This window comes from Aphis gossypii, chromosome 3 (genome assembly GCF_020184175.1).
Source record: "Aphis gossypii isolate Hap1 chromosome 3, ASM2018417v2, whole genome shotgun sequence".
In the NCBI taxonomy this organism is placed as follows: domain Eukaryota; kingdom Metazoa; phylum Arthropoda; class Insecta; order Hemiptera; family Aphididae; genus Aphis; species Aphis gossypii.
The window spans coordinates 52,407,579-52,435,226 of record NC_065532.1 but is presented as its reverse complement, the minus strand read 5'-3'; the positions used below and the strand labels follow the sequence as shown (position 1 = coordinate 52,435,226).

At 26.5% G+C, this 27,648-nt stretch overlaps 2 protein-coding genes and 1 long non-coding RNA gene across 6 annotated transcripts; 2 read left to right on the top strand and 1 right to left on the bottom strand.

Annotated features, from left to right (window-relative positions):
* Window positions 1-1,909: 1,909 nt before the first annotated feature.
* LOC126551306 (uncharacterized) lies at window positions 1,910-5,193 on the top strand. Of its 3 annotated transcripts, none has more exons than XR_007605181.1 (3): window positions 1,910-2,621; window positions 4,910-4,944; window positions 5,047-5,193. It is a non-coding gene; the product is annotated as an uncharacterized LOC126551306 (long non-coding RNA). The 3 variants fall into 3 exon arrangements; XR_007605182.1 differs by lacking the exon at window positions 1,910-2,621 and adding an exon at window positions 3,966-4,069 and having other exon boundaries at window positions 4,910-4,987; window positions 5,047-5,191; XR_007605180.1 differs by lacking the exon at window positions 1,910-2,621 and adding an exon at window positions 3,970-4,069.
* LOC114119210 (hepatic triacylglycerol lipase-like) lies at window positions 2,677-7,227 on the bottom strand. 2 transcript variants are annotated; one of them, XM_050204283.1, is made up of 7 exons: window positions 7,133-7,227; window positions 6,825-6,951; window positions 6,244-6,395; window positions 5,886-6,137; window positions 5,064-5,270; window positions 3,466-3,622; window positions 2,677-3,053 (listed from the first exon to the last, which is right to left on the bottom strand). In XM_050204283.1, exons 1-7 carry the CDS (start codon window positions 7,182-7,184, stop codon window positions 2,993-2,995), a joined length of 1,008 nt encoding a protein of 335 aa, XP_050060240.1. In that variant the 5' UTR covers window positions 7,185-7,227; the 3' UTR covers window positions 2,677-2,992. The 2 variants fall into 2 exon arrangements, with proteins under 2 accessions (XP_050060240.1, XP_027836506.1); XM_027980705.2 differs by lacking the exons at window positions 2,677-3,053; window positions 3,466-3,622 and adding an exon at window positions 4,872-4,995.
* A 5,970-nt stretch (window positions 7,228-13,197) lies between these two features.
* On the top strand, window positions 13,198-18,530 carry LOC114119255 (PC4 and SFRS1-interacting protein-like). Its single transcript, XM_027980761.2, has 4 exons — window positions 13,198-13,650; window positions 14,424-15,356; window positions 16,482-16,836; window positions 17,604-18,530. Exons 2-4 carry the CDS (start codon window positions 14,433-14,435, stop codon window positions 18,248-18,250), a joined length of 1,926 nt encoding a protein of 641 aa, XP_027836562.1. The 5' UTR covers window positions 13,198-13,650; window positions 14,424-14,432; the 3' UTR covers window positions 18,251-18,530.
* Window positions 18,531-27,648: the final 9,118 nt, after the last annotated feature.

Here is a 27,648-nt window from a genome sequence, read left to right as displayed (position 1 = left end):
ATCAATTATTTAAAAAAATTGGTTTTTCTTAGATTTTCTAGTCCCATTGCTCCTGCATTATATATGTTTCCGACTGAACTTTCAATAATAAGGAATCAACTCGTACTCTGTTTCGGGAATGAACTCACTTACTGCTTAACCTCAAATGGAGTTTATAGCTGTTAAATGTTAAGTGTCGGTTCCCACATTTAGGCAGGTGGGTAGACGCAAGAACGAATCTAGCTCTTGTGAATAAACTGCTACGCTATGAATACATATTATAACATGTTGCTTAATTTTTTTTTTTTATTATTATTTTTTTTTATAACTAACATTATTAAAATAAATTTATTACAAAAATTTTCAGTTGGTTTTATAGTATAAAATGTATACTTAAACTGTCTTAAGAAATATATACATACGACCTACCTAATAAAATATAATGTATACCTATATGTAATTTTTATATTTCATATTGACCCATGACCCATAATGTGTACGTTCTTTTATTTCTTTATTTATTGTTGCTAACAAACACAGTACCTACCTTAACCAAAAGGTAATAGACAATTTTTTTTATATTATTTCATTTGTTTATTGTATTACTATATAATGATTTTGTAATGTAATATTTAGTCGGTTGTTATATTTATCAGTATATACTATGTACTATATTGTTTACACTGTTTACGATAAGAGTTAAAAGTAAGTAGTAATTCCTTACTTACTAGTCTATAGGTAGTACTAAACAAAAAAATTATACCTACTGAGAATAACATAATTATTATATTTATCAACATCTGCAAAAGACGTATTCTAATTTAATATAAATGTATATTTAAATACAAATTGCTTAAACTTTATAACTATCTAATAAATTGTTTGCTGTATGCATTTTACTCACATTATTCAATAGATTGTAATAATTAATTTATTAATAAAATAATACAATTATCTGAGAGGTGAATGATTATAAACATTGTATTAGTTTTTTCCTCTGCAGTTTTGACTCTACATGCTGTTATTGGCATTATAGATGATAGATTATAGATGAGATCTCAAATGTTTATTCTAATGTAATAACATATATTATTATTATTGAAGATTGATCGAGCATTTTAGATAAATTACATGTTATTCCTATGTTTTATATAATACTACAGTAAGTTATTGTAACACCATAATTAATTACCAACATTTTTATTCAACTTTGTAGATTGGTAAAAATGGTAAAAATTGGTACCTAGTTAAATTTTTAATTTAGTCCATACGGACAAACATTGAGGGTGGAAAAAAATGATTACAGAAATCATTTTCTGAAGAATTATTTCAAAACATGAGTAAAAGATCCGATATGCCAACTGATATCAGAAAATAAATATCCCAAAATATTTTTAGTACAAGAACCGATACCACTTGTTCAATAAAATATCAACAATTACAAAACATACCTACTACTCTCTCGAAAATATCAGGTTAAGTTAAGCAAAAATTTAGTATTTTATTAAGTAACAATAAATTAACGAAGTGATTGTTATATTTTCGCACTTAAATTTGATATAATTAATGCGCCAAATAATCGGTTATTCAATAATCACAATAAATGTTCTTATTTTTGTAAAGAAACAAATTATAAAAACAAGAACTTAAATGTGAATAATAAATATAAACAAATATCCAATGAAATAAATATTATTGTGAGGTAAAAAGGTAATTCGCTTCTACGTAGTGTATCCCGAGCAACGTCCTAGACGACCACTTTAGTGTGAACAATTCTACACGTCTACTCCTCTCACTCACACACAAAAAACATTGACCATTGGCGGTCGAGAGGTCTGTGGTTACTGCTATATTATAATTGTGTAAGATTAATATTGTAGCATAATAATAAGTATATAATTTATTTTTATTTTTGATATAATAGTGATGTACTGATATTAAGTGCTATAAGTAAGAAACGACTACAATATAGAATCCATAATTATTTTTATTTCTCTGCTTCGGAAACTATAACAACCAAAAACAATATTTTTTATTATAATGATCGTATGGTATTTATGTTGCATAATATTTGCTATAAGTACTCAAATATTAATTATTATTGATTAACTACGTAATGACACCATCCTAAATACTGAATAGTGTTATCAAAACAAATTTTTAAAAATTACTAGTGTAACACATAAAGTCTAATGATACGATAGGTATATTTAAGTAGTAAGTTAGTTGACTTTGCAAATAAAACCAATATTGATTCAAATGGTCAAATGAGTTTCTCTTTTTTACATGTCGAATAGCCAACCAATAATATTGGAACAATTGCAAGTATGAAATCGATACTTTCATTTAATTGCGTGGGATACAGTAAATAAAACATGATTTTAGGTATTGAATCAATTCACTTTTATAAATATAATTTCGCTGACGCAAATTTTTAAATCGTAGTTGCGACGAAATATGTTATTCTTTTAAAATAGTTAATCTAATGTATTGTATACATACTATTGCATACTAATATCGCCACAGTTGATACCTAACCGTGAGTTCTTCGTGTATGATTTTATGTTTAATTCTGGATTATATATTTTAGTATATTATTTAAAATAATTGTGTTTAACGAAATTTTCGAAATTGATTGTTAGGTAAGTACTTATTTTATGAGCTCAAGTAAAACTAACACAAATAATTAGATACCTAACGTATGTCTTTCACTGCCTGCGGCATAAATAATATTGTGTTTTAATTATAATAACAAAAATAAAATCAATATTATTACAACCATTGTATTAGATATTTAAATAGATTTTTGTGCATAAAAACCTAACCCATTGATTTTAATGAATTTATTCTTTGAGTATAATACATTGTCCCAATATAGTATACTTAAATATATTTTAATATTGATTCAGGTAAATCATAATATTGGATTTCGACAATCAATGAATTAAAATACAGGAACATTATAATATGTTTTTAATTCATACAATAAAAATATAAAATACGTACATTATACTTATACATTAGTACCATAAGGATTGGTTTTTCTGGTCTTTAAGTAGAAATCGCCTCTAGCACTAAAAATAAGAACGATATCAGTTATTGATCAGAAAAATACACTTACATAAATATAAACCATAAGAAATATACTACTAATCGTATTTATATAACGTTGTTAACTTTCAATTTGTGAATAATTGTATAGGTATTATCTATTTTAAAATGTTGATCACTATACGTGTAATAAATAAAATATAAATTAATATCAGGAAGAGAACGTTTGTTTTAAACATTAGTTATTAATTTTTATGGGCCCCACATATTAAATTAAATTTTTTTTGCTAATTGTCATACATAAAAATTTTACAAAAAAAAGGAAATGACATAAATTAAATCAAATTAAAGTAGATAATGTTACAAAATTGAACTGTTAATCATAGACAATAAATTATTCAATAGTGGTAACTAAACTCAATTATCGATCTATACCTGGGTGATGTGTCGTGCCCCATAAACTCACGAGTGTTGCCTTCACATTTTTTATCTTTAAAATCTTTCCACGATGGACAATTTACCGCAACTAAAGATTTTCTATGGTACACGGAGTCTGCATAAAGTTCATATGCTCGTGCATGGCTGCAATACACTGCAATTAATTCAATATTATATGTATATAATAGCATAGTAGCTGATTAATATATCAGTTACTCAGCTATACTCTATTCACTGAGAGAATAGTACCAACTACCAATCACGTATACGAAATTACGGCCCCCCCCCCATCAAAAATTCCTTCTCCAAGACTACAACTATTTGATATAAAATGTGTGAGTTAAATTAATTACCGTTCTCGTCCGCAGTTATAATATGTTACCAAGTACCAAGTGAACTGTAGTACTATACCCGAAACGTGGTCGAACACAAGATTTTGAATCGAAATCACAATAATAAAATGTGATACTCTAAAAGTCTAAACCTTGTCCACACACGAGAACAACTTGGTGGGTCTATCCGTTTCGTGCTAAAGTATGAAGAAACGACGAGTTTTCGTCCACCACGGCAACACGCAGTACTATTCTTTCGATGAACAGAGGTATTATACTATGTTCTTAGTTAATGTCAAATGTCAACCAAAACCATTCGTACCAAGACCTTATTATTCTGTTGATTTTATTAATTTTGTGATATTTCTATTCTACCACAGAATAGATCAAACCAGAATGGAAACTGACCGCTTAAATTGTAGTCCACCATTTTGAAAGAGCTTGTCACTGAATTTATTCTGTGATAATATATTTTATTTTGTAAATAATTTAACGTTTACAGCCGTTAGAATCACTTCCTTCTCAATCTAACCATTTCTAATATTTGTTGTTTAGAAATATTTGATGTAAAATATGTATTTTGTTGTTATTTCCACGCGTTTTTTTTAAAAAAAGTTTTGGATTGATAAGTTCTTTCAATATGGTCGATCATATTTTTGTACTGCCATAAGAGCCATGTATTTCCTTCGTGAGTTTACAGTTTGGTTTACTCTATTCTATGGTAATTCTGTTTTAAGAAAATCCCAATGACTTTACTAATGTATACCTAAATAAAAATAAAATATAATTCGTGTTCTATTGAGTTAATTCATAATAATATTCATATAATTTAATATTTAAATTTATAATACGTTTGGATTAGATGATTGCTATAATAATTAAGTTACCTACCTATTTTCTATTACACAATATTAATATAATTTGACTTTTCTAGAATAAGAATTATCAGTTATAAAATAAAATAACTGATATAACATTGTTATTCATTTTGTATTGTAATGTGGTACATGTGATTGAGCCTATCAACACAAATGTTCTAAATTCACAATAGTTTTAATATAATTATTTACTAAAAAATAATAATAATTCAGCGGTTTAATGATTTTCAGTTGAATGATAAATTTCGTCCGGACTCTGAATATAGGTAATACGACAAAAAGCATCTATTCTTCGATGCATAATAAGCAGTAAATACCTATATCAACAGTATAATTCATGACTATACTTACTCAAATCTTCTTTTCAGATTGAAAAAATACTTACAGAAATCTAGTAAATTGAATAATGAATGGCATCCCGGTTGAGGCGCTCTTCCGGAATTGGGATAGAAGTCAGCGTGGCCTATACTTGTAAAGTAGCCAAGAATTCCTCTTGATGTATGAATACAGTCGACAAATTGAGCATCCTCTTTGTTCAAGTGTGGTAAATGAATAGGTATTACCTCGTATCCAGGTGCGGCTGCATCTAAACCTTTAGAATATAATAAAATGTATATTTTATTACACACAATATGGATATTATTATGATTTTATAATTTTCTATCATAAATGGTAAAATTCAAATAGTTTGTATTGTGTAATAATATCAAACATTAAGTAGGTACATATACTTATAGTTGTACCCATATGGCAGATATGGATATTTAAACATATCTATATCGTTATTAATGATAATTAATAATGAAGAACACATGATAAGTACCTATCTATATATATTATATTATATATTTATTATAAATTATGAACTGAAAAAATATTCCCAATTTACTAAATAATATGTGTCCTATTATTCATAGAAATGTAGAAACATTTTAGGACTTATATACGTCTTAAGTCCCAGTAATAATCTAAAGGTTTAAATATAAAAATAATATTTATTTTTAAATTAAGCCAATATTTTTCTTAGTTTTAGTTAAACGTATTTTTTTTTTTTGTTATTGAATTATAAATTTATGATTTATTTTTAAGTAGGTATTAATTTTAATTCCAAAACACAAAATAATTAATTATTATTATGATTTAATATAAGCATGGTATATAAGACATGTATATACAACATATATGTTGTTACGTCCAAAATGCTCACCAGTTATCCTACCGATTTTTCCCGATTTAAAATGAAAACCACACGATCCTACAACGTGGGCACCAAGACTGTGACCTATTAAATGTATATGTAACGGATCTATTCCCGTAACATCAACCAAACGGTCCAAAAATTTAGCAATCGCAGAACCAACTGCTTTGGTTAAGGCTGCAGGAACTGGGTAATTAGGATCTTCGGCAATACTACTCCAATCCACTGAGATGACATTAAACCCACCGACGTCGATATAGGCTAATAGTTTGACAATGAATATAATATTATTTATTAAAATAAAGTAAAATCTAGTACAGGTATTTTATTTTTAGTTATCAGAATAATATTAATTGTTTAATCATACCAGTGTTAATGATAAATACCCCTTTGAAGTTTTTATCCGATGAAAGCCATCCATGAGTTGTAAGTATTAAAGGTAAACCGTGTATCCAGTAGTCAAGTATACTTGTTTCGTTACCAGATTCGATTGGAATCCATGTATCATTTCCAAGATATCTATTTAAACATTTTATAAAAACATAATTTAAAAATTAAAAATAATTTTAATTATAGTATGACTATTGTTTTTTTGTTATTTAGGTATGTTAAAAAACAAATCATAATACGAATTTCTAAAATGAACTAATAATTTCACATTTACTTAATCAAATATTATATAATATTATGAAAAATAAAATAAAATCTCATAAGTCTGCACGAGTGTCTATTAATTATACTTTTAAATTAAAATAATAATCTATGTGTAGGTACCTTAATATAATGCATAACACAGTATACATAATATATCATTAGCTATTAATACTATATAGGACATAGATATTATATTTTTAATATCGTTAATTATTTTACTACATTTTATATACATTAAAAAATATTGTTTTAAATTATTACTTGTTTCACCTATTGGATAATAATATTACATACGAATTAGAATAGCAAAACTTCAAGTTAGCTTCATTGATAGACTGTGGTATTACAATATGTTCTTGTTCACCACTATCAAATTTATTCGTAGTATTTTCATATTCTTGACTATATGCTTTTATATGAACTAAAATTCAAAAAAGATTCCTTTAAAAAACTGAACTGATAAATACACAGTTATATACAAATTAAGTAATACATATATAATATATGTGTGTGATATTTTTCATTAAATCGGTGTAAACATCAGATTAAATAATTACCTATATAATTACTTAATAATATAATAACCTAAAAGTCATACAAACCCTTAACTGTATAGATAAAAAACAGGAGGACTATTGTAAGGTAGATGCTCATTTCTAATTCAGCCGCAAATTCACAACATTTGCCTGACTATTATGATGAAAAACTAACTCAAATCGCAGATAAGTGACTTTTATATTTTATTAATTGTTCAATTTTGTTTACCAAAAGTAGTTTTTTTGTATAAACTAACTTATTTGACGTGTTTGTATACGCGTGAATCATTATGATTGTCATCAGTCAACTTACCTTCAATAATTATTGTTGCCAATCGGCTGGCTAAATGTATTATATAACAATTTCCTAATCCTGGAATACTTTAGAAAACGAGTTTCATTGTGATAAACATAAAACAAGTAACAACACGTATGATATATTATGGACGCTAAACGCCAACTGATTAATTATAAACCTAAGTATTTTAGTTTTAGTATATTTATACAATAATTAATTAACTTATACCTACAAATAGTTCGTAATTTTCCAAGCATAATTTAATTTTCAAAATATTATCAATTTATTATTTAGATTAATTTTATACAAATCTGTTCAAGCTGTTCTATAGTCCGTCAGAATCGACTAATAGATTAATAATAAATGCACCAGTGGGTATCAACCTTAAAACTAATATTACGATTTTTCATGGGAATCATTTGGGCCTGAAAAATAGAAAATAGTAAAAGTTGTCATTGTTGTGTCATGGTAGAACTAACAATTATTTTTTTTCATAGCAAGAGCTATATTAATTTTTCAATTATCATAACCTTATGATTATTAAATTTAAAAAAAAAATTAATAGATCCATAAATGTTGGACGATAGTTTTATATACAATATACCTACAAGTGAGTTTCAAGACCAACCATTAGCACGGTCACTTGGTATTATTTTAAAAATCCAGATTTGATTGAATTTTGTATACTATCATAGTTAAAATTATTTTAAACTTTAACTTATGGTATTATTACACGCTTTTACCGAAGGCTCTGACAGGTTACGATCATGGCATGTTGTTTATTTCATTAGATCAACGGTCATTCCATTTTCAATGCATTAGACTATTAGAGTCATCGAGAAGGTCATCGATTGATGAAAGAAATACACAAACCATGAAGACAATTATATGGAATTTCATTTAGTTAAGTATTAAGTAACGTTTTAAGTGTTTCAGTCTTCTTTTACGCGCTATCGACGACGACACTACTATATAGCTTTAAGGAGTGACCACCAACAATACTAATCGCGCATGAAGGAACGGCAACCATCAGCATTTAGAATTTAAGGAATATGATAATTTACCACATCTCAAATATTCGTCCACCGCATAAATACCTATGTGGTTCTGGTATATATAATATATTATCTATTATTTATATTATAAAATAGAGATATGCAATTAGTTCGCAAATTTTGTTTTACTCTACAACCTAACCTGTCTCATTTAAATTTTAAGGTGCAAATTTTGGGAGTGTCAAAAATGTAAAAATACATTTGTTGTCATGTTTTTGTTATAGTCTCTTACCTGGCTAATAAGCATAATAATATCTACTATAGAAATATAGAATACATACCTATAGTTTTCAGTATACCTAATTTTTATGAATTATTTGGTAGTAATTACCGTACTGGGATCACGTTTATCATAACCCAAATAATACATTTTAAACTTAATTGTATTATTATTTAAATTTAAATGAAACTTAAAGAACACTATTAATATAAATTAATGTTAATAAATAAAATAAATATATTATATATTATATATATATATGTGTGTGTGTGCTTAAAAAATAAATGACACACGAGTGTTAATTTGATATAACATGTGTCTCCATGTTTTTTAGATTCTGAACGAAGTGATGAATGTATTGATTTTACAATGATGTGTTTTTTTTTTTTGTTTTTTTTTTTGTGTCTTTGTACAGCATAACTAGTTGAAATAATGCTCCAATTTCAAACTATGGGGGTGGTTTCCGATGTAAAAGTGAATATCCTTGGTGCATTATAGAGGTAAAAAGTTAACATTTTCCAACAGTTTTCAAAAAAATCAAGAAAAAACAAATTACGGAAAAATGGAAATTTTTACGCAAAACCAGTTTTCGACCAAATCGATTTTTTTTATGGTTGTAATTCAAAAACTAATCACTGAAAATACTTGACATTTTCACAAAATGTTAATGTCAGTAGTATTTGTATATAGTTAAATTTTCAAAAAATTTTGACTTTTTTGAGTTATTTATAGACCACTGAAATTTTCGATTTTTTTGAGAAATTTTTTTTGAAATGTCGATAAAATTTTTTTGTCCCTATCAAAATACTTGTAAATTTTATACAAAGTTCCTCATATGTTATTCTTATAGTGATTAGAAAATTATAAGAATACATAGGCACAATTTTTTTTTATTAGCATTTGAAGTTCAAATTTTGACGAAAATTCGTCAAAATTATGAATATTTGCAAATTATTTTGTAGGTATAATTTATAAAAATGTTTGTATAGGTAGCTAAGAGTTGAAAATTAAATACAAGATTTTTCATAAGTTTAGCTTACAATAATTATAAAAGAACTTAAATTTTGGTGTATTCAGGCCATTAAAACATAAACCACCTTTTTCACCAACAACTGGAAATTATATCTTAGGCTGACAAATCATCTTCGTTCAGAATCGTTTTTCGTATACAATGATACCTATCATTGCATTCAAATTTAACCTACCCTAGTCCGAGGTCAATCCCACCCCCTAATGTACAGCAGAACGGTACCCATTTGCCCGCTTTTTTATTATTACTTTTATTCGACAAGGAAAAAAGTTTGCAACTCCTGATTTAACATAATATGACAACCTCAATAAATAAATGAAAAAAAAATCATTTGATGTATACACATTATACATATTAAATCGTATTCTATAAATTATAATATTACACAACTGGGAATCTAAACTTCATCTAACATGAGAGCATATTTTGTTAATTCTATGTATCCCTCGCAATATCTTGCCATTGTCTTTGTCGAGATCAATTTATTCTTATGTTTATAAAATTAAATACCTGGAGCGTATAATATATTATTTTAAGGTTTATATTGTTAGCAATCATTTTTAACTATTTTAACACAGTATTGATTATTTTATTGCCATGTGTGTCTTAAAATATAAGAGTATTATTATATTCTCTTAGCTTTATTTAACAATAATATTTGGACAAATTACTATTTTGACGATGACATTAAATTAACCTCCTCGATAAAAATGGCAAATGATTTATGAAAATGTTCACTAGTTTAAACTAGTGGATCTAGTTTATTATACTCCGTGGATCACAGTTCAATAATAACAAAATATATAAATTTTAATCTAAAATTTCAAAAATTATAAATGTTCTGAATTCTGATCTTTCCTGACTACAGCGTTATAGCTCATATTTCATAGTGACGCAAGTGGTAGATAGGACGCATATTATGTCACACTCAGAAAACTGAACTAAACAACAGGTAAGTACAACATATGAACGGAAGTGCTAAGTTGCCAAATGATTTATTAAATAAATATTAATCATATTCATACATAGAATTATGCTCGGGGAGGAGAGGGATCTATAATATCTATACATAAATAAAAATAAAAAGATGGGTAAATAACAAAATGAGAATTGATCAATCATAAAACTGTTTTCTAGTATATTTAAGTGGATATATTTACTTTTTAAGTCTGTTATACATTTGTTTTGTGTTTTATTCATCGATGTTTGTATGAGTAATTTTATTGACTATAAAAATCATATTATTTATTTATTTATTACAAATATATGGGTTTCCCCTATAACATTAAAGTAACAGTACAATTAGAATAAAAGTAGAAAATTGAAGAATTACTTATGTTGGATCTTGTATTAAATGTTCAAGAATTTTTTTATCGATATTTATGAAAAAAAAAATTGAAAATTTGACATCCCTATAAATAGTTAAGAAATAGTAGTTTGAAAATTTTATCACACATAAAAAATGAAAATTTTAAGTACCTATCTGAGATTATTCGTTTTCGAGTTACACCAAAGAAACAAAATCAATTTTGTTATTAATATTAGATTTATGTAAAAATTCGAGTATTTCCTCATTTTTTTTTTTTGTTTCTTGATTATAAAAAGAATATGGAATTTTTATTTTTGAATCTCAAAGTTCTAACTATATCTAATTTGCTGCCTTAATCCGTCCCCACTCTCCATGATTTAATATCGAAGTATATTGATATTACTATCCTAATAGATAATGAGTAATGACAATTTAACGAATAACCGTACTACCGTAGTTAAATTAAATTAAATTAAATTAAACATTGCAATAATAGGTATAGCATAGATATACCGACTTATCAATTGTATAGAACTATAGACTATTAAAAAAAAAATTAATTAATTAATAAATAAATTTTATAATTAGGTAACTGTAAGTCCTTATCAAATCCCTTGTTTGTTGCCATGCCAATATAATATAACTTATGTCGGTTGATGATATTTTTAAAATTGACATAGAATTTCACGGTGATGATATTGTGGATTGTGTGTAACGTATACCTACGTCCTACGTCGTATTTATACTCATATTCCTAGTAGCGATAACGAAGTTATTAATATTATAAATTATAATGAATAATTGTAAATATCCACGTTTCAGTTTTCAGTATTTTCAATTTTGTGTACATCAATTAATATTATACTTGTTCACACAAATAACGAATTATTATAATATTGTATCGTGCCACTTACCGTTGCTTCGAAATGACTAAATGAGTTAGTTATAGTAATTGACTAACTATTCATTAAGCCAAAATCATATTTTTTTTGTTTCATGGTCCTTTAACAAAGTCGATGATACTTTTATAACGGTTAGGACATGAAGGTGCTTTTTTATTCAGCGGCTCTGGTACACCTGACCATGCTGTAGTAGAGTGCTTCCTTTTGTATGGCTTCCCTTGTCCTCTTCTCCTGTACATTAGATACATAGCTCAGACACAATCTCGTTGTCAAGTCATTTGAAAGATTGATAGTTGTTATTGCCGACTAGCGCGATTAGTCATTGTGACATTATTCATACATATCGATTTAGCCGATTTTATTATATTATATTATGTTGTATTTCATATTATTATCATTAGTGAATTTGTGATACGATATTTGGCAAGACCTTGGGTGTCCTAACTTACTGACCTAACTTATATTTATTATACAATACCTATATTATTTGACAAGTTTTAACGACGTTATAATAATATAGATATTAATATTATTATACTGTAATGTGCATTCGACAATTTCGTTAACCAAATGACATTGTGTATATATTTATTTAATTGAAGACTATCCCAAATCACATACATCACCCAATGGCATAACTATAAAATTCTAACCCATGTGCAATATTATTTTATTTTACGAATAAAATTAAAAAAATACACATTCAATTTATAACCTAATGATAAAATATGTTCTGATGACAATATTTCCACCTGTTTCATGGAAGATTTATTTTTATACTCTATACGGGAATAATATTTTAATATCTATAAGACCAAATAATAGTATAATATTTATAGATAAAATTCTTAATAGTAATATAAAATGTTATGATTTTATTGTAATTTATTAATTATTATAAAATAGTTAAATATTATAAACAAAATGTAAAATTTTAATATACATATTTTAAACAAAGTACATATCAAAATGCGTGGACCCTCTTTTGGGCCTTTTATACACTGGGCCTCAGTGCAATGCACACCTATGCAACCATGATACGCCACTGACATTACCGCCGCCACTTGAGGTATAGGCACGATTTAAGTCTTAAGATAATATTATTATGGTATTATGGTTGCACGACTAACTATGCGTTTGTCCCTATCACACGACCATCGAAAGTGTTTGACAGAACAGCTGTTTACATGTTACATGTTCATACAATATGTTAAATCCTATGGCGGAGGTAGAAGTGCAGAATACAATCGACAGATCTGTCCGCATCCACGTGGCTGTGGCAACACTGTTGACAACTCACCGCGACCCGCGACCGTTGTACCATTTGAATGTTTTGAATATGATTTACGGACAAAATTAGATCCCGTAGGTCGTGCTGGTCGGGGACTCGTCGATAGGAGTTTTGGACCCGGTCAAAGTTCATTTCCAGACAACAGTGTTATTATTATCTATTCTGTTCGGTGTCGTTTCGATTAATTTACTTGTTATTCTTATCGTAATCATATTAATTTTGTACAAAATATGTACAAGTTGTTTTTGTTTTCACTGTTTTCAGTCTTCGTCTTACTTATTTTCGTCAACTTGTTTTCGTAATCGATCGGCCGATATTCGCTTTTCACGTAGTTCTATTATAGACACTTGGTAAACTTTTTTCGCAATTTTTTGTCAAAGTAAATGCGTACTGAATATCGGAATATTTTTACCTTCGTCTACTAACTTTTTAAAACTTTCCAAGTTTTTCGCGAATGATCGCGTGCACCAAAGCACTAAGTAAGTATTTACTTATTAATATATCCTCAGACGAGATGCGGATCGACAATCAATTGATTTTTCACGCTCTCGATTTATGGAAGAATATTATAATATATTACGAGATAATTATATCGACAATATAAGTTGTAACTTGTAAGATATTACTTCTTATATTTTACCCTAATAGACACAATATATATTATTTGTACTTAGCTATACCTTATACATTCGAATACTTATTTTGGTAAGATGACTACCTTTTTTTTTCAATTGAATTGACAATTAAATGTCATACAATATAAATGTTGAATACCTATACTAAATCAACTAATTAATAATAATTCTTTTCATTTTTAGATATCTTAATAAAATCAAGTTTTTTGATAATTTTTAATTATTTTAAATTATGCATGTACTGTTTAACTAAACAATCTTGATTTTAATAAATTATTGATAGCATATTATATATACTTTTGCATAGCACTCTATACGTACTACATATTTTATACTAGTTGGTAGATATTTAAATTTAAATTAAACATATTTATTGATAAACCTACCTATCTATTTATTTTATTTTATTAACAATACTATCTTCCATATTATTTAAATCTTCATTCTAAATATTATGTAAACAATGTTTATCAACTTGAATTGCATTATAAAATAATGTAACAAAGCACTATTTCTTGATAAAAAATATTTGTTTTTTAACCCGTATATAAGTAAATGAATAAATATCAATAATATAATAATAAGTTAATTTATTAATTGTTATTTGTTATAACTAGGTTTATTCAATGTCTTCAGAACAAATATTTTCTGTCAAAGACAAAGTCATTGTAAAACGACGTGGATATCCTGCTTGGCCTGCCTTCATATCCGGTATTAAAACTAACAGTGAATCGCAACCAATTTATGATGTTTATTTTTATGGAACTGGTAACTACAGTGAATGTAAATCAGAAGTACTCAGTCTATATGAAGAAAACAAGAATAAACTAGGCAAATCCCGAGGAAAATTAAAGAAATTCAAAAAATTTGCCGAAGCTCTAGTACAAATAGAAAATGATGCAAAAACTGATTTTCAACTTGAAAACAATGTCAAAGTTGATGTTGAAGAATCTATGCCATCAATTTCCACAAAAAGCTTAAATGAAAAATTATCTTTAGAAAGTGAATCCAAAAATGTGGATGAAATTGAGTTAAATTTAAAAAATGAAGATAAGTTGGTTGATGAGACAAGTCTATATAAAAAAAACAAGAATAAACTAGGCAAATCCCGAGGAAAATTAAAGAAATTCAAAAAATTTTCCGAAGCTCTAGTACAAATAGAAAATGATCCAAAAACTGATTTTCAACCTCAAAATAATGTCAAAATTGATGTTGAAGAATCCATGCCATCAATTTCCACAGAAGGCTTAAATGAAAAATTATCTTTAGAAAGTGAATCCAAAAATGTGGATGAAAATGAGTTAAATTTAAAAAATGAAGAAAACTTGGTTAATGAGACAAGTTTATCTAAAGGTAAAAAAGTTGTTAAATCAAGAAAAAGAGTATCTAATTCTACAAATTTAAAAAGAAAACTGTCCAATGTCAGACACGAAGAAGTCTCAAAGAAGCTAAAAACTTCAAAAATTATAATTCCCACAGAAGATCAACCTATAGTATTGTTGGAACAATTGAATGAAAGTTTTTTAGCAAGAAAAATTAATGGAAAACAGGTTAGTACCTTATCTTTTATTTTATTTATTTTTAACTCTTTATATTCTTTATTTAGCTATGATAGTATTTTATTGTTATTTACAGTAATATTATTAATTTAAATAACAATTAATAGAGGGACCTACCTTTTTTATAGTACCTAGTGTTGAATAAATACAAAACTATTGTTTTATGGATTAAAATGAATACCATACATAGGTACATACATACACACATACACACATACATACATACATACATACATACATATACATACAAACAAAAGGATTAGGTAATACATCAATACATCTATCTATTGGAAATACATACACTATTATTATTTGTTTAAACACAATTTTTTTACTGTTCATAAATGCCAACTGTCAAATAAACAAATATAAAAAAAAAAATTAAAATTGTTTTTGTCAAAAATAAATATTGAGTATAAAACATTAAAATATATAAATTGCACAACTTTAAATTACCTAATAATACAAATTTATAACTGAAAAAATAATTTAGTTGCACTTTTATCTAATAGTTATAGTGATTGTCTTATATTCTAATATATTAACAAAAAAAAACGTTTTTACAAAACAAACGAAAAGGATATTTTTATAAGTTTTGATATTAACATAGTATTGACATTAAATCCAAAATTCAAAATTCACATTTGTCTTTAATTATTTTTAATTTGATTATTAACAACATAAAATACCTATTTGTCCTTCATAATGTTAAAATAAATAACAAAATTACCTACTTAGTTATATATTTTTATTGTATTGATATCCACTTAAAATAATGTTTATTTAAATTATAGTATTCATAATATTTATTGAGTATTAAAACTATTTTATTTATTTGTCACCTAAGTATTTTTTTAGGTAGATAATGAAATTTAATGTATTATGTTTACATCTTTTTTTTTTAAAAAACGTTAAGGTTAGAATACTATTCACTGGATCTCATATTAGGTATACTAAATTATATAAATACCTAACATACATTTTTATTTATACCTATTTAAGTATATAGTATTATAATAGTAGGTTTGTTTTAGTTATAGACTATAGTACAATATTAGTAAAATATTCTTAAATGCAATAAATAATAATAAATGTTAATAATATTGTAATTTACAGAATTCTAAAACTACAGATAAAAATAATGCTGCCAATGATCAAAATTCTGAAACTTTTAATACAGCCGACGAATCTGTGCTTGAATCAAATGACATACCATTAAATTATTGTGAAACTGCAGAATCTCTAGAAATGAATAATAGTATTGCATCAAGTAATAAAATTATTTCAGATTTAGGCCGTACATCACGCTTTGGTCGTAAAATCAAGTCAAACCGATTACCTGACTGTGAATTAGTTACCAAAGAGTCGAAACATTTAAAACTAAAGAAAGTAGATTCTCAAATTTTAGAAACTAACAATTCTGGCAATGATGAAACTGATGATGTTTTAAAACAAAATGTCAAAATTAAAGGTAAAATATTAATAATTTTTTTTTGTTTCTAGGTATTATAATATAATTTGTTTATTAAAAGGATGCCACACTTGCATATGTTGTTTGTCTTATACTCACACGATATAGTTAAAAACTATTTTGTGTGTGATAACTTTATTTCCTCTATATTTAATATCAAAATTAAATTACCTCGAGAATTACCAAAATCATAAATTGCATTTGAAAAAACTTTATCTGTGTTATAGCGTTTTTTTAATTTTTTTGATAATATGGATACAATTAAAGTTATCAGTTTGAGAACTTATGGGTTTTTTCTTTTAATTATTAAAAATTATTGGTTACTACTATTGAAAAAATTAAAATGCAATAACTCAGATAAAATTCTTCCCAATGTGATTTATAATTTTGGTAATTTTCATATAAATATTGAGGAAGTAGTCATCCCGTGCAAAGCAGTTTTCAATTATGTTATCTATGTGTAAGACAGAGACAACACATGAAGGTATGGCGTCCTCTTAAATTAATTACTTAGTTAACTGAAACATATAATAAAATAAAATAATCTATGTAGAAATTAATTTTTCTGTAGGAAGAGATGAGATTTTCTTTTTCTCAAAATATTTCATCATTAGTTTATTTATGAACTATAGGTATATCATAACATGTACAGTTTATTATTTTTTTTTATAACAAAATAATACAAAATATATATAACCAAATACTAAGTGTTATATGTACTTTTTTTATCGTAAATATCTACTATATTATGTAATTTTTGATTTCAGGCTCAAGAACAAAAGCAAGGAATAGTTTGAAAGGTAATGCAATATCAACTCCATGTTCGTTTGACAGTACACCCCGAGAAATTTCCCAAGTAAACAACAACAAACATGAGAGAATTCCACCAATTAATTTAATTAAAAATACCATGGGTTCTCTTCCAAATGTAGAAGTCGAGTGGAAAAAAATGGAACCAAACAAAGTAGATCAAATTAATTTGCTACTAACAGAAGTAAATTTGCTTGATTATGTAAATAAATTATGCTCTGCTTTATCAATTAACTATAGCAAGTTAAATTATGAAATGGCTTTAAAATCATTGGAACAGATCAGTGAATTACAATTTAATGCTCTCATGTTAAAAAAACATAGATGTATTGTTGATAAAATTACAAAAGTAACCAAGTATGTAGGTGATGTGAATAATTGGTGCTTAAACAGTCAAGAATCTATCGAACATGTTAGTAAAGCATACCAAATTCGATGCAAAGCTCAAATGGTATTAAATAAATGTATATCATTATTCACTGTACTCGATGGACAAACATTCCAAGAGGTATACAATCATGAAGTCGATGTATTCATCTCAAATACTAAACATTTGACCAATGATCAGATTTATGGTTGTACTTCAGATAAATTGTACAAATAATTTCTTATTACACACTTGAAAATAAGTGTAAGTTGCCACACAGTTTTCTGTATTTTTAGTTTTTGATTATTTTGAAATTTTGTTCCATAAGTATTCATTTTTAATTGTAACTACCAAGGATATTTAATAAATTTCAAGTTACATCTTATCAAAGTAAGACAAACAAGATAAATGTCAAAATAAGATGATTCATAATACAGTATTGAGAGTAATATTATGATTATAGTTACATTTATAATTTTTTGAAAATGATATAATATTATATATTTGTTGAATTAACTTTGTCATTTATTTTATTAATGTATTATTTTACATTTTGCATTTACAAATCTATTAGTTAAAAAAATCATAATTTAAACGTATTGATCATATTTATAAATATAAAGGTTCTAATAAGTGTAATAATTATTAAAATGTTTTAATAAAATATTATAAGGTTAAAAATATCTTACAAAATAACTATGTGTTGAATATTATGTCAAATAATTAATTAAATAATTTTGTATTTCATATTAAGTTTTAGATGTTATTCCATGTTTTACTCTTTAGTCTTTACCTTAAATTATAACTAATAATATTATATAAAAGTACCCATACAACTAAAAGAATTTATTTAATCTTAATGTAAAAGTAATGTAAATGAGTTGTAATAAATATGCATTTGTTTAAGACATAATTTTTTTATTATATTAGTTCAAAATATTTTTGTTTAAGATTGTCATCTTATAAGGTACTTAAAGCAACTAATTTTATTATAATAATAATGGCTCAACAAATTAAATAATTAAATTATGAAAGATTATTTTAACTTTGATTTAATATAGGGTGATGACTGATATTTTATACCAGTATGAAAAAAAGGAAAAAAAAAGAACTAGAGATTTTGGTTCAAAATAAAAATAATACATTCAAATTTTTTCTGGCTTTCATATTTTTTAACAATACTTTGAGGGTAATATTTATTTGTTAATGTAAATTGTATTGTTGTAATACCTAGTGGTAGATATGTTCCAAGTGTCTATGACTAACATTTTTTTTTGACAACAAAATAATGAAATACAATAAATCATTATACTTTCAAACATTTAATGTTATAAAAGTTTGAATTTCAAACACATAAAATGTACCAAAGTTATTTTTTTTTAAAAAAAAAAAATAATTCTGCATAATATATATTTTTGGTTTTATTAATTACTACAATTATAATAAAAACCTTGTATTATATTTTTGAGAGTAACTGCTTATTTGTTGGGAAACTTTTTTAAATCCTCCTTCTCCATACATACTCTAAGTATTTACTTATAAGAATTATAAGATTCATTTTTAATTAGCTATTAGAGGAATTTCTCAATTATAAAGAATAAGTTATTTCTACAATAATACTGTATTGATATGTTAAATACATCATTTCAAAACCAATGCATTCATCTCAAATAAATTATATTTTGTTTTTTTCAATAATATTTTGAATAATTGTGTTTGATTTTTCGTCGCAGTAACAATAAATCGAGTGCTGAATTGTTTATTTATAAAAAAAGTTAAAGTTCTCTTTATATATTATATATTTTTATAAAATATTTTCTAGAACTTTATTATATTAAAAAAAAAATAAATAAAAATGAATAATGGATTCAAAAAAGAAACTAATTAAGAGGCTTATGGCACGCGTTGGCTATTATGAAATTGACTCGTTAAGGAGGGAAAATGTTGCAAATGAAAACACACAGCTAACGGAAAGCGTAATTTTAGTTGGAAGACGACGGAAATTATTTAAGGAAGAGTTGGTTTGTAATTAAAAAAAGATTTACGACTACAGAAAATATTCATCTCTTTGCCCCTCTTTCGACATACATTTCAACCATTAAACGATATATATAATATATATTAATATGCAGAATAACAAAAAAAAAAAAAAAATGTTCCTGTGTACGGTTGATTTTTATTTTTATATAATAAAATCACGTTTTATCACAAAAGTGATTAACTTAATTGTAATTTCTAAGTACATGTGGTGTTTATGTATTGGTTCTCTTGTGCCTTCTGTTAGAATGAACAGTAGAAAAAAACAAATTGTCTTCTTATCTACAAAAGATAGTGTATTGTATTAAGTACTTATTTAAAATATTTAAATTAGTGGATATTGACGCAATGTATAGCGGCACCGCTCCACTATAACCTCGTACTTGGTAAAAAGATCAGATATCACCATTATGGTGTTATGATTTTATTTGATGAGTATTAAATTTTAAACTACTCTTAAATGTGTTTTAATAAATATGTGTATTGATTAAAAAATCTTTTTGAATTAGTACATAATACCATTGGCGTAACTGAGGGCCCGTAGACCCCGCGTTGCGGGGGGGCCCATGGTAATTTGGGGCCTTTGGTTATAGGGTTATAGGTATTTGAATTCTTTGATATAACAATATGTTAGGGGCCCATTCTTAACATTTTTATTTTTGCGGGGGAGCCCAAGTATTTTTGTTACGCCACTGCATAATACATTTTTATTCTTTAGATAATAATTTCGAGAATTAGAATTTTAAGTATCAATTGAACGTTGGACATAAAATGGTATTGTGAATGTCAAAATGATAAAGTGGAAGTGTAGGTACTTACCTATAAAGAATTATTAGAACAATTAATTAATAACTAGCTGTGGTAGACTGGTAGAGAGTATAATATAATATAGGTTATGGGTATTGACTTGTACATGGGAAAAATAATCAATTATAAAATACGGTATTTAATGTATATTTTGTGTTTTAGTGTGGTAGGCAGTGGCGTATTTAGTATTTTGTCCAGGGGGGGGGATGTACCTACGTTGGAAAAGATAATTTCCTAGACGGTGGGGGTACACTAACTCACTTTCCAACATTATTAAACTTACTAGAAAAAAAACCAAGGGGGATCTATCCCCCATATCCCCCCCGTAAATACGCCACTGGTGGTAGATACTTGTTCACTAGTTATACCGATTCACTCTACAATTAAAATCGTATTCTTATTATTTTTTTCGGCCAATTGCCAAATTAAAAAAATTAATATCTATTGTACGTTATACTTATATTTACATCGATACAAATAGAAGAGTATTTAATTAAGTACCTACACAACAATATTATGTGTCCCGTTATTGTATGTGTATAATTTTTGTCATTTATTATTATTTGATCAGTGATCGTTGTGTTTGATTGCAATAGTAAAGGTAACCATATTTAATTTAGGAATGTGTACCAATTGTACGTAATGTATTAACATACATAATATTACTGTTAGGTACTATCTTATATTTTATATTTTTAATATTTTGTTTGGCCGAAAAGGGAAGAGTACGATTTTAGGCGAAAACGATTATGCCCTGCCCAATGCCCATCAGTGTCAGTGTACCTCAGCATCGTGGGAAAAACTATCAGAGGTTGGCAACCCATCTACACGTGAAATCAGACCGAATCTGATTGGGTAAAATGCTTGGAGCATTTCGGTTTAAGTAGGTATAACAACTTCAACAGTTAATCGGTTTAAATTTACGTTTACCTACCTCAGCCCGCGAAAATAAATAATTGTATTGTATTTGTTAGTTTATTGTCAGTAGCCACATAGATTAAACATACAATTAATGTTTAATTTATGGTAGCCATTAAATATTATATAATTTATAATATGGCGAGTAATTAATAAATTTAAATATAAATAAAAAAGTTTGTTCAGTGCCATTTATCGGACGTGATTTAAACTACTACTTTTTAAATCTATGTCCAAGAACAATCTATACAATTTTCGTACAAATCGCCAAATCGGTCGTGTAATTTTTGTTTCTATAAACTACAGAGTCTAAACCACACACACACACATTGTATTATGTACAATATCAATATTATGAATGACAAATGGACATTTTTCATAAATAACAGCGTTACTTAAAGGTGAGTGTTCTATTTAATTTATATAAAATAATGAAACATTTTAGTCAATAGGTATTTTTTATTATGCTTTTACTAAATCCCCATAAATCTCTAAATGTAAGTTCACGGTACCCTCGTTGGGAATCTCTGACGTATAGAATAACTAATACAGTAATATAGGTATATGATAATTTATTATTAAAAAAGTCGTTTTATTATCATTAACTAACTTAATTATATGACTTTTTCGAAAATTCAAAATCTTAGGTAACAAAAGTAATGTGATATGACTATTGCCTATGTTAGTTTTATATTTAAGTAACTTAGTATATAAGTACTTATGTTTTTATCTCAATCAATATTTATATTATGCATACCTATCTATATTGAGTTTAATTAGTTGAAAACAATAAAGTACGGCCTTAACTTGAAGGTTGAACTCTGATCCGAATATTAACTATACAGGATTCGACATAATTATTTTAGAACTTAAAGGTCAGTATTTAAAGTTTACTCGGACTTAGGTGGCTATGTGTTAGTTTATATGAATAGAATTTACAGTTAATTTATTGTAGAATCTGTGACAGGTCTCTTTTTATTGACTTTTAGAGTTAGTCATTCATGAAGCGTTTTAAGTTCAAAGTTGTGACATAGTTGTACGATTTCAAAATACAAGTTAAATCTATATAGAATCATATTTTTGTCAATACATATAATAACTATGAAAATAATTGTTTTTATATGTGTTAAAGTTTGAAAAAATTAAATTTTATGACTTCAATTGACAATTAGGTACAACATTCTTATATTTTATTGCTCTTTATCGCAAAGCAAAAAACAAAATTAAAACAACTTGATTAAATTACATTTAAGTCTTTAAGTTCAGCATACAAATTATGTATCTTTATAAATCGAAAGTAAACATAATACATTTAAATTTTCATTTTACCAATGTGTATACCAATTGGGGGCGGGTTAAAAATTTCCCATTTTATGTAATTATGAAAATATTTTCTTATATATAATTTATAACTTTTAATTTGTAATTTATGTTGATTATGATTTGTGGCTCTTTGTCCATAATCCCTTATATCATTTTTGTACTTATCTGCTTCTATCTACATTCTACTTATATTTTCAGACTTTATCATGCATATATTAAACTAAGCTAAGCACATTGTCTTTCTTAATCGTAGGAAATAACAATATACATTTTGAACATAAATTAATATTTTATTGATGATATTCTTTTAACGGATGGAACGGAAAACATAAAGGGTTGGTTAATCGTAATCATTAGCAATGACTCATTACTCTTTAGGCAGGGTTTAACATGTCTATCGATGTAATTAATTAAAACAAATTGAAGTATAGTTAAATTGATAAAGAATCCAGAATCATATTAATTCTTCGTTTGTAGAGTTATTTTTGAACTGTGTTGGCTTATTCTCGTACAATACTACAAATCGCAGTGTACCACAGTTCTTCTAATATATTTAATAAAATATATTTATTTAATAATTTTCAATCAACTCGGCTTAACAGAAGGTATTTTGTAATAATATTATAATAACTTTATAACATAGATGGTAGTAGGTACTACATAATATTGTACCCATATAAAATATAATTTTATGGTTCTTATTTTAATTTTGACTGCCCGTAGATTGGATTATAAAAATGTGATGGATAACGTCATATAACCGTTAATGTAATATTATTTACATGGGTTTATTATTGCGCCGACACGCACCTCATTTTACGACTCTAATCGAAATAAGCGTACAGGTATAATTTTTACGACTGTTTTACTATACTATATCGTCTCGTCATATTTCAAATTCCATATCGCATAATATTGTATGTCCCAGAAACGGGTATTTTCAGGATTTCCGCTTCACGGTGATAATTTTTTTTCATCCTCATCTAGGTATCTATATAAATGTCAATTTCTGATAGTAAAAATTAATTTTATGTTTTAACTGTGTAATATATAATTACGGCTGGGATTTTTATGTCCTAAAAAATGAAAAAATGATTTAAAATCATAAAACGATAAAAATTAATTAAAATGTATTTATTTAAAAGTAAAAAGTACTATCAAATTTATAAACAAAGGTATATCAACAATATAACTTGTTCAGTAGGGTCCATTATTTTCTTGACGAATAAATAAAAATAAAATAAAAAATAAACTATCAAAAATGTGGTTATAGCACTGAGTATCGTCTTTTAATTCGTAATTACAGTCGTCAGTGCAAATTATGATAACAAGATTAATAGGAAAAATAAAATTTAGTAAGAATCTACAAAGATTCTATATTATACAAAGATTATAGAAAAAATTACATACATATATCACAACAATCATCATGATTTCCCCTCTCTTTTCAATGATCCCAACCACTATCAAATACGTCGGTGGTAATATGCGTATATACAGAGTGCGTTTTTAAGCACCCTCAATCCATTCTTAGGCTAAAATGATATGCGTTCATAACAATTCTGAAGAATAGGTACTTAAGTAAAGTTTACAAAAATTTTATTTTTTAATGGCATTTAAGGACTTATCGGTTACGTGAATATTTTATGGAGGTTTTATCTGGATTTTATAAACCTATATTCATGTGCAGTATTATGATTTATGGTAAATTCCAATAAGTTTTGAATAAAAATCGTAGAAGTGACCCATGTACTGTAGTACGATGAACCTATTTAGTGCTTATATAATTTAAATAGAATACTTCGTATACTATAAATAGAATAAATTAACAATGTTATATCTACTAATAACTATTGACCAGAATAATATATAACTACTCATTTTTATCTGTTCGGTATTCAAAATTCATTCAACATTTGGGCATTCAGTATTCATAAAAAAATACCACGTTTGCGCATTAAAATGAAAGATTATGTATATCATACATGTATAATATATATTATGCAGGTATAGCCCGGTATAAGTATTATTTGTTAAGAAGTATATCATACAACAGCCATCTATACCCTATGGCATATACATGTATTATACTTTAATAGGTATTAATAATATTTTTGATGATTCAAATACACGAAATTCATTTATATAATAAGTAATAACCAATAAAATATTAAAATAATTAAAAAATAATTTTTGAAAATTACAGATAGATTTTCGATATTGTCTGTGCAATTGCATTTTATAGTAATTTCATTATAGTTTATACTCTATAACCACTACAATATTATAGTAGTAAGTGTCGATAGGCCCTAGACAAATTGTCTAAAAGATCATCACCAAGAAAAAGAACGCTAAATTCTCGTTCTGCTTTAATATTTATTAAATATAAATATATTTACTAAGTAACAACTGGAGTAAAATGATTAACTTTTAAAATAATACGATCACCGAATCATTAATAGTTTACTATTATTTAAATTTTAAATATACAACTTCTGGCCATTGATTAATGGCTGCAAAATAATTTATTTTTTTTTCCCAGTAATAATAAATTGATGTGATTCTAATGTTTAATGGATTTTAAATTTTTGTACAAATGTATTTGTATTGTTTTTTTGTCGAATAAGTACTTTGTTTTTGCGAAAAATGTATTTTGACTTTTGAGATACTAAAGCTTCATGTTCTTAATGTTCGACATACATTGATGAAATGCGTAGGCAGTGTGCTTATGGTTTCGCGGATCGTTAGACGACACAATACATCACGGAATAAGTGACAAGTTACAAGTCCTCTTACGTTTTGCGACGTATTTTTTCCTCTTTGTTTTATATAAACCATTATTTTTATTAGAATTCGCACTAAGATATGCTCCATTTAGTTCTGCTGTAAGTATGTTATCGTACAATCAATCAAAGCATTTATCCATGCTCTTATTATAATTGTCATTTTATAAATTCTTTATTGTAGGATCCCACTAAAACCTTTGGTGTAACTCGAAAATAAATTAAACATATGTTATACCACACAAGATCTATTTACTGCTCGTACGTTGTTAAATTTAACTAGTGTATTATCGATCATAATCAAATTAATGATCAAATTGAAAGCAATTAGTTTTGAATGTATTCGACTATAGTATATCATTTTATTAATTGAGATATTCAAACACTCCATCATTTATTTTAAATTTCTAAATTATATATTTGCACATAAATTTAATATTATAATATTAACAATTTACAGAAATAAAAATTGTAAAAGTTGTTGATTCAATATAACTAAATTTATAAATAAAAATAATAGATACTTTTCTCAGTATAAAAGTTTTAGGTTATGACTATACAATAAGCCATGTAGACATGTTTTATTTTTGTAAATTAAAACATATTTAATTGAATTAAAAAACAGTATATTAACTATATCGGTTAGGTGTATTATGTTAATTATAATTAGACTAGTACATTTTGTATGTGAAAACATCTTGAATGTATATTGTAGTGAAAATATAGTAACGCATATATCGTAATATTATGTTAAAAATTGAATCAATTATTATCAACAATAAAGTCAGTATTAATTTTCATCTATCACACTATAAACACTTAATAATTTTTTGTATGTATTCTGTGACCGAACATAAGGTTCCTCGTGGGTAATAGATGCAAAAACAGTCAAAAACATCACGGGCAAGAAAATATTCGGTTTTTAGTTGTCCGTTTAATTCAATTCGGGTGGAGTGGATATTCGTGGTAAATTTTATTCATATAAAATGTCGTGGCTTGGTAGATACTAACACACACACACACATACACACACACACACACACACACACACACACACACACACACACACACATACACACACTCACACACTACTTATACGAGTTATACGTTTATAATATTATATAATACCTACGTATATAATGGCAAATCGTCTCTGATCACTTAATCATTAGTAAAATTCCGCCCCCACATTAGTGCATTAGTAACCTATAACAGCAATGTCGCTCGTTCGAATGATGTGCTGCAGCCTGACGGAGAGGGCGGGAAATAATGCGAATAACACTTTAGATCGTGACGGGCGGATTGCGCGCGGGGAATGCCGCGGTAGTTAAAAACGTCGGGATTCGCAAAGCACACGCACACACACACACACGCATTATAAACATGTATATAAATATATTGTATAATATATATATAAACGTAATATGTATTAGTTGGGTAACAGTATGCGTATTGTCGATGTGTATATTATGTATTATTATGTACCTATATGGTATAGCATTGAATATATATTGCACATATTATATAGGTAATAATAACAATATGTATATTGTATACACGATGATATTATATTATTATGTGTGTGCACAGATCAAGAACATATGTTGAATTGTGCGTAGTTGAACGGTTCGTGTACGTCTTTTGTGTTTCGGAAGTCTCCGGCGCATATAGGGGTTTTTTCGATAAGCCTTCGTGAACGGTGGTTAACACTCATCAGGAAATGGCAAATCGTAACAAAAGACAATGCCGTGCGCTCATCAGGCGATT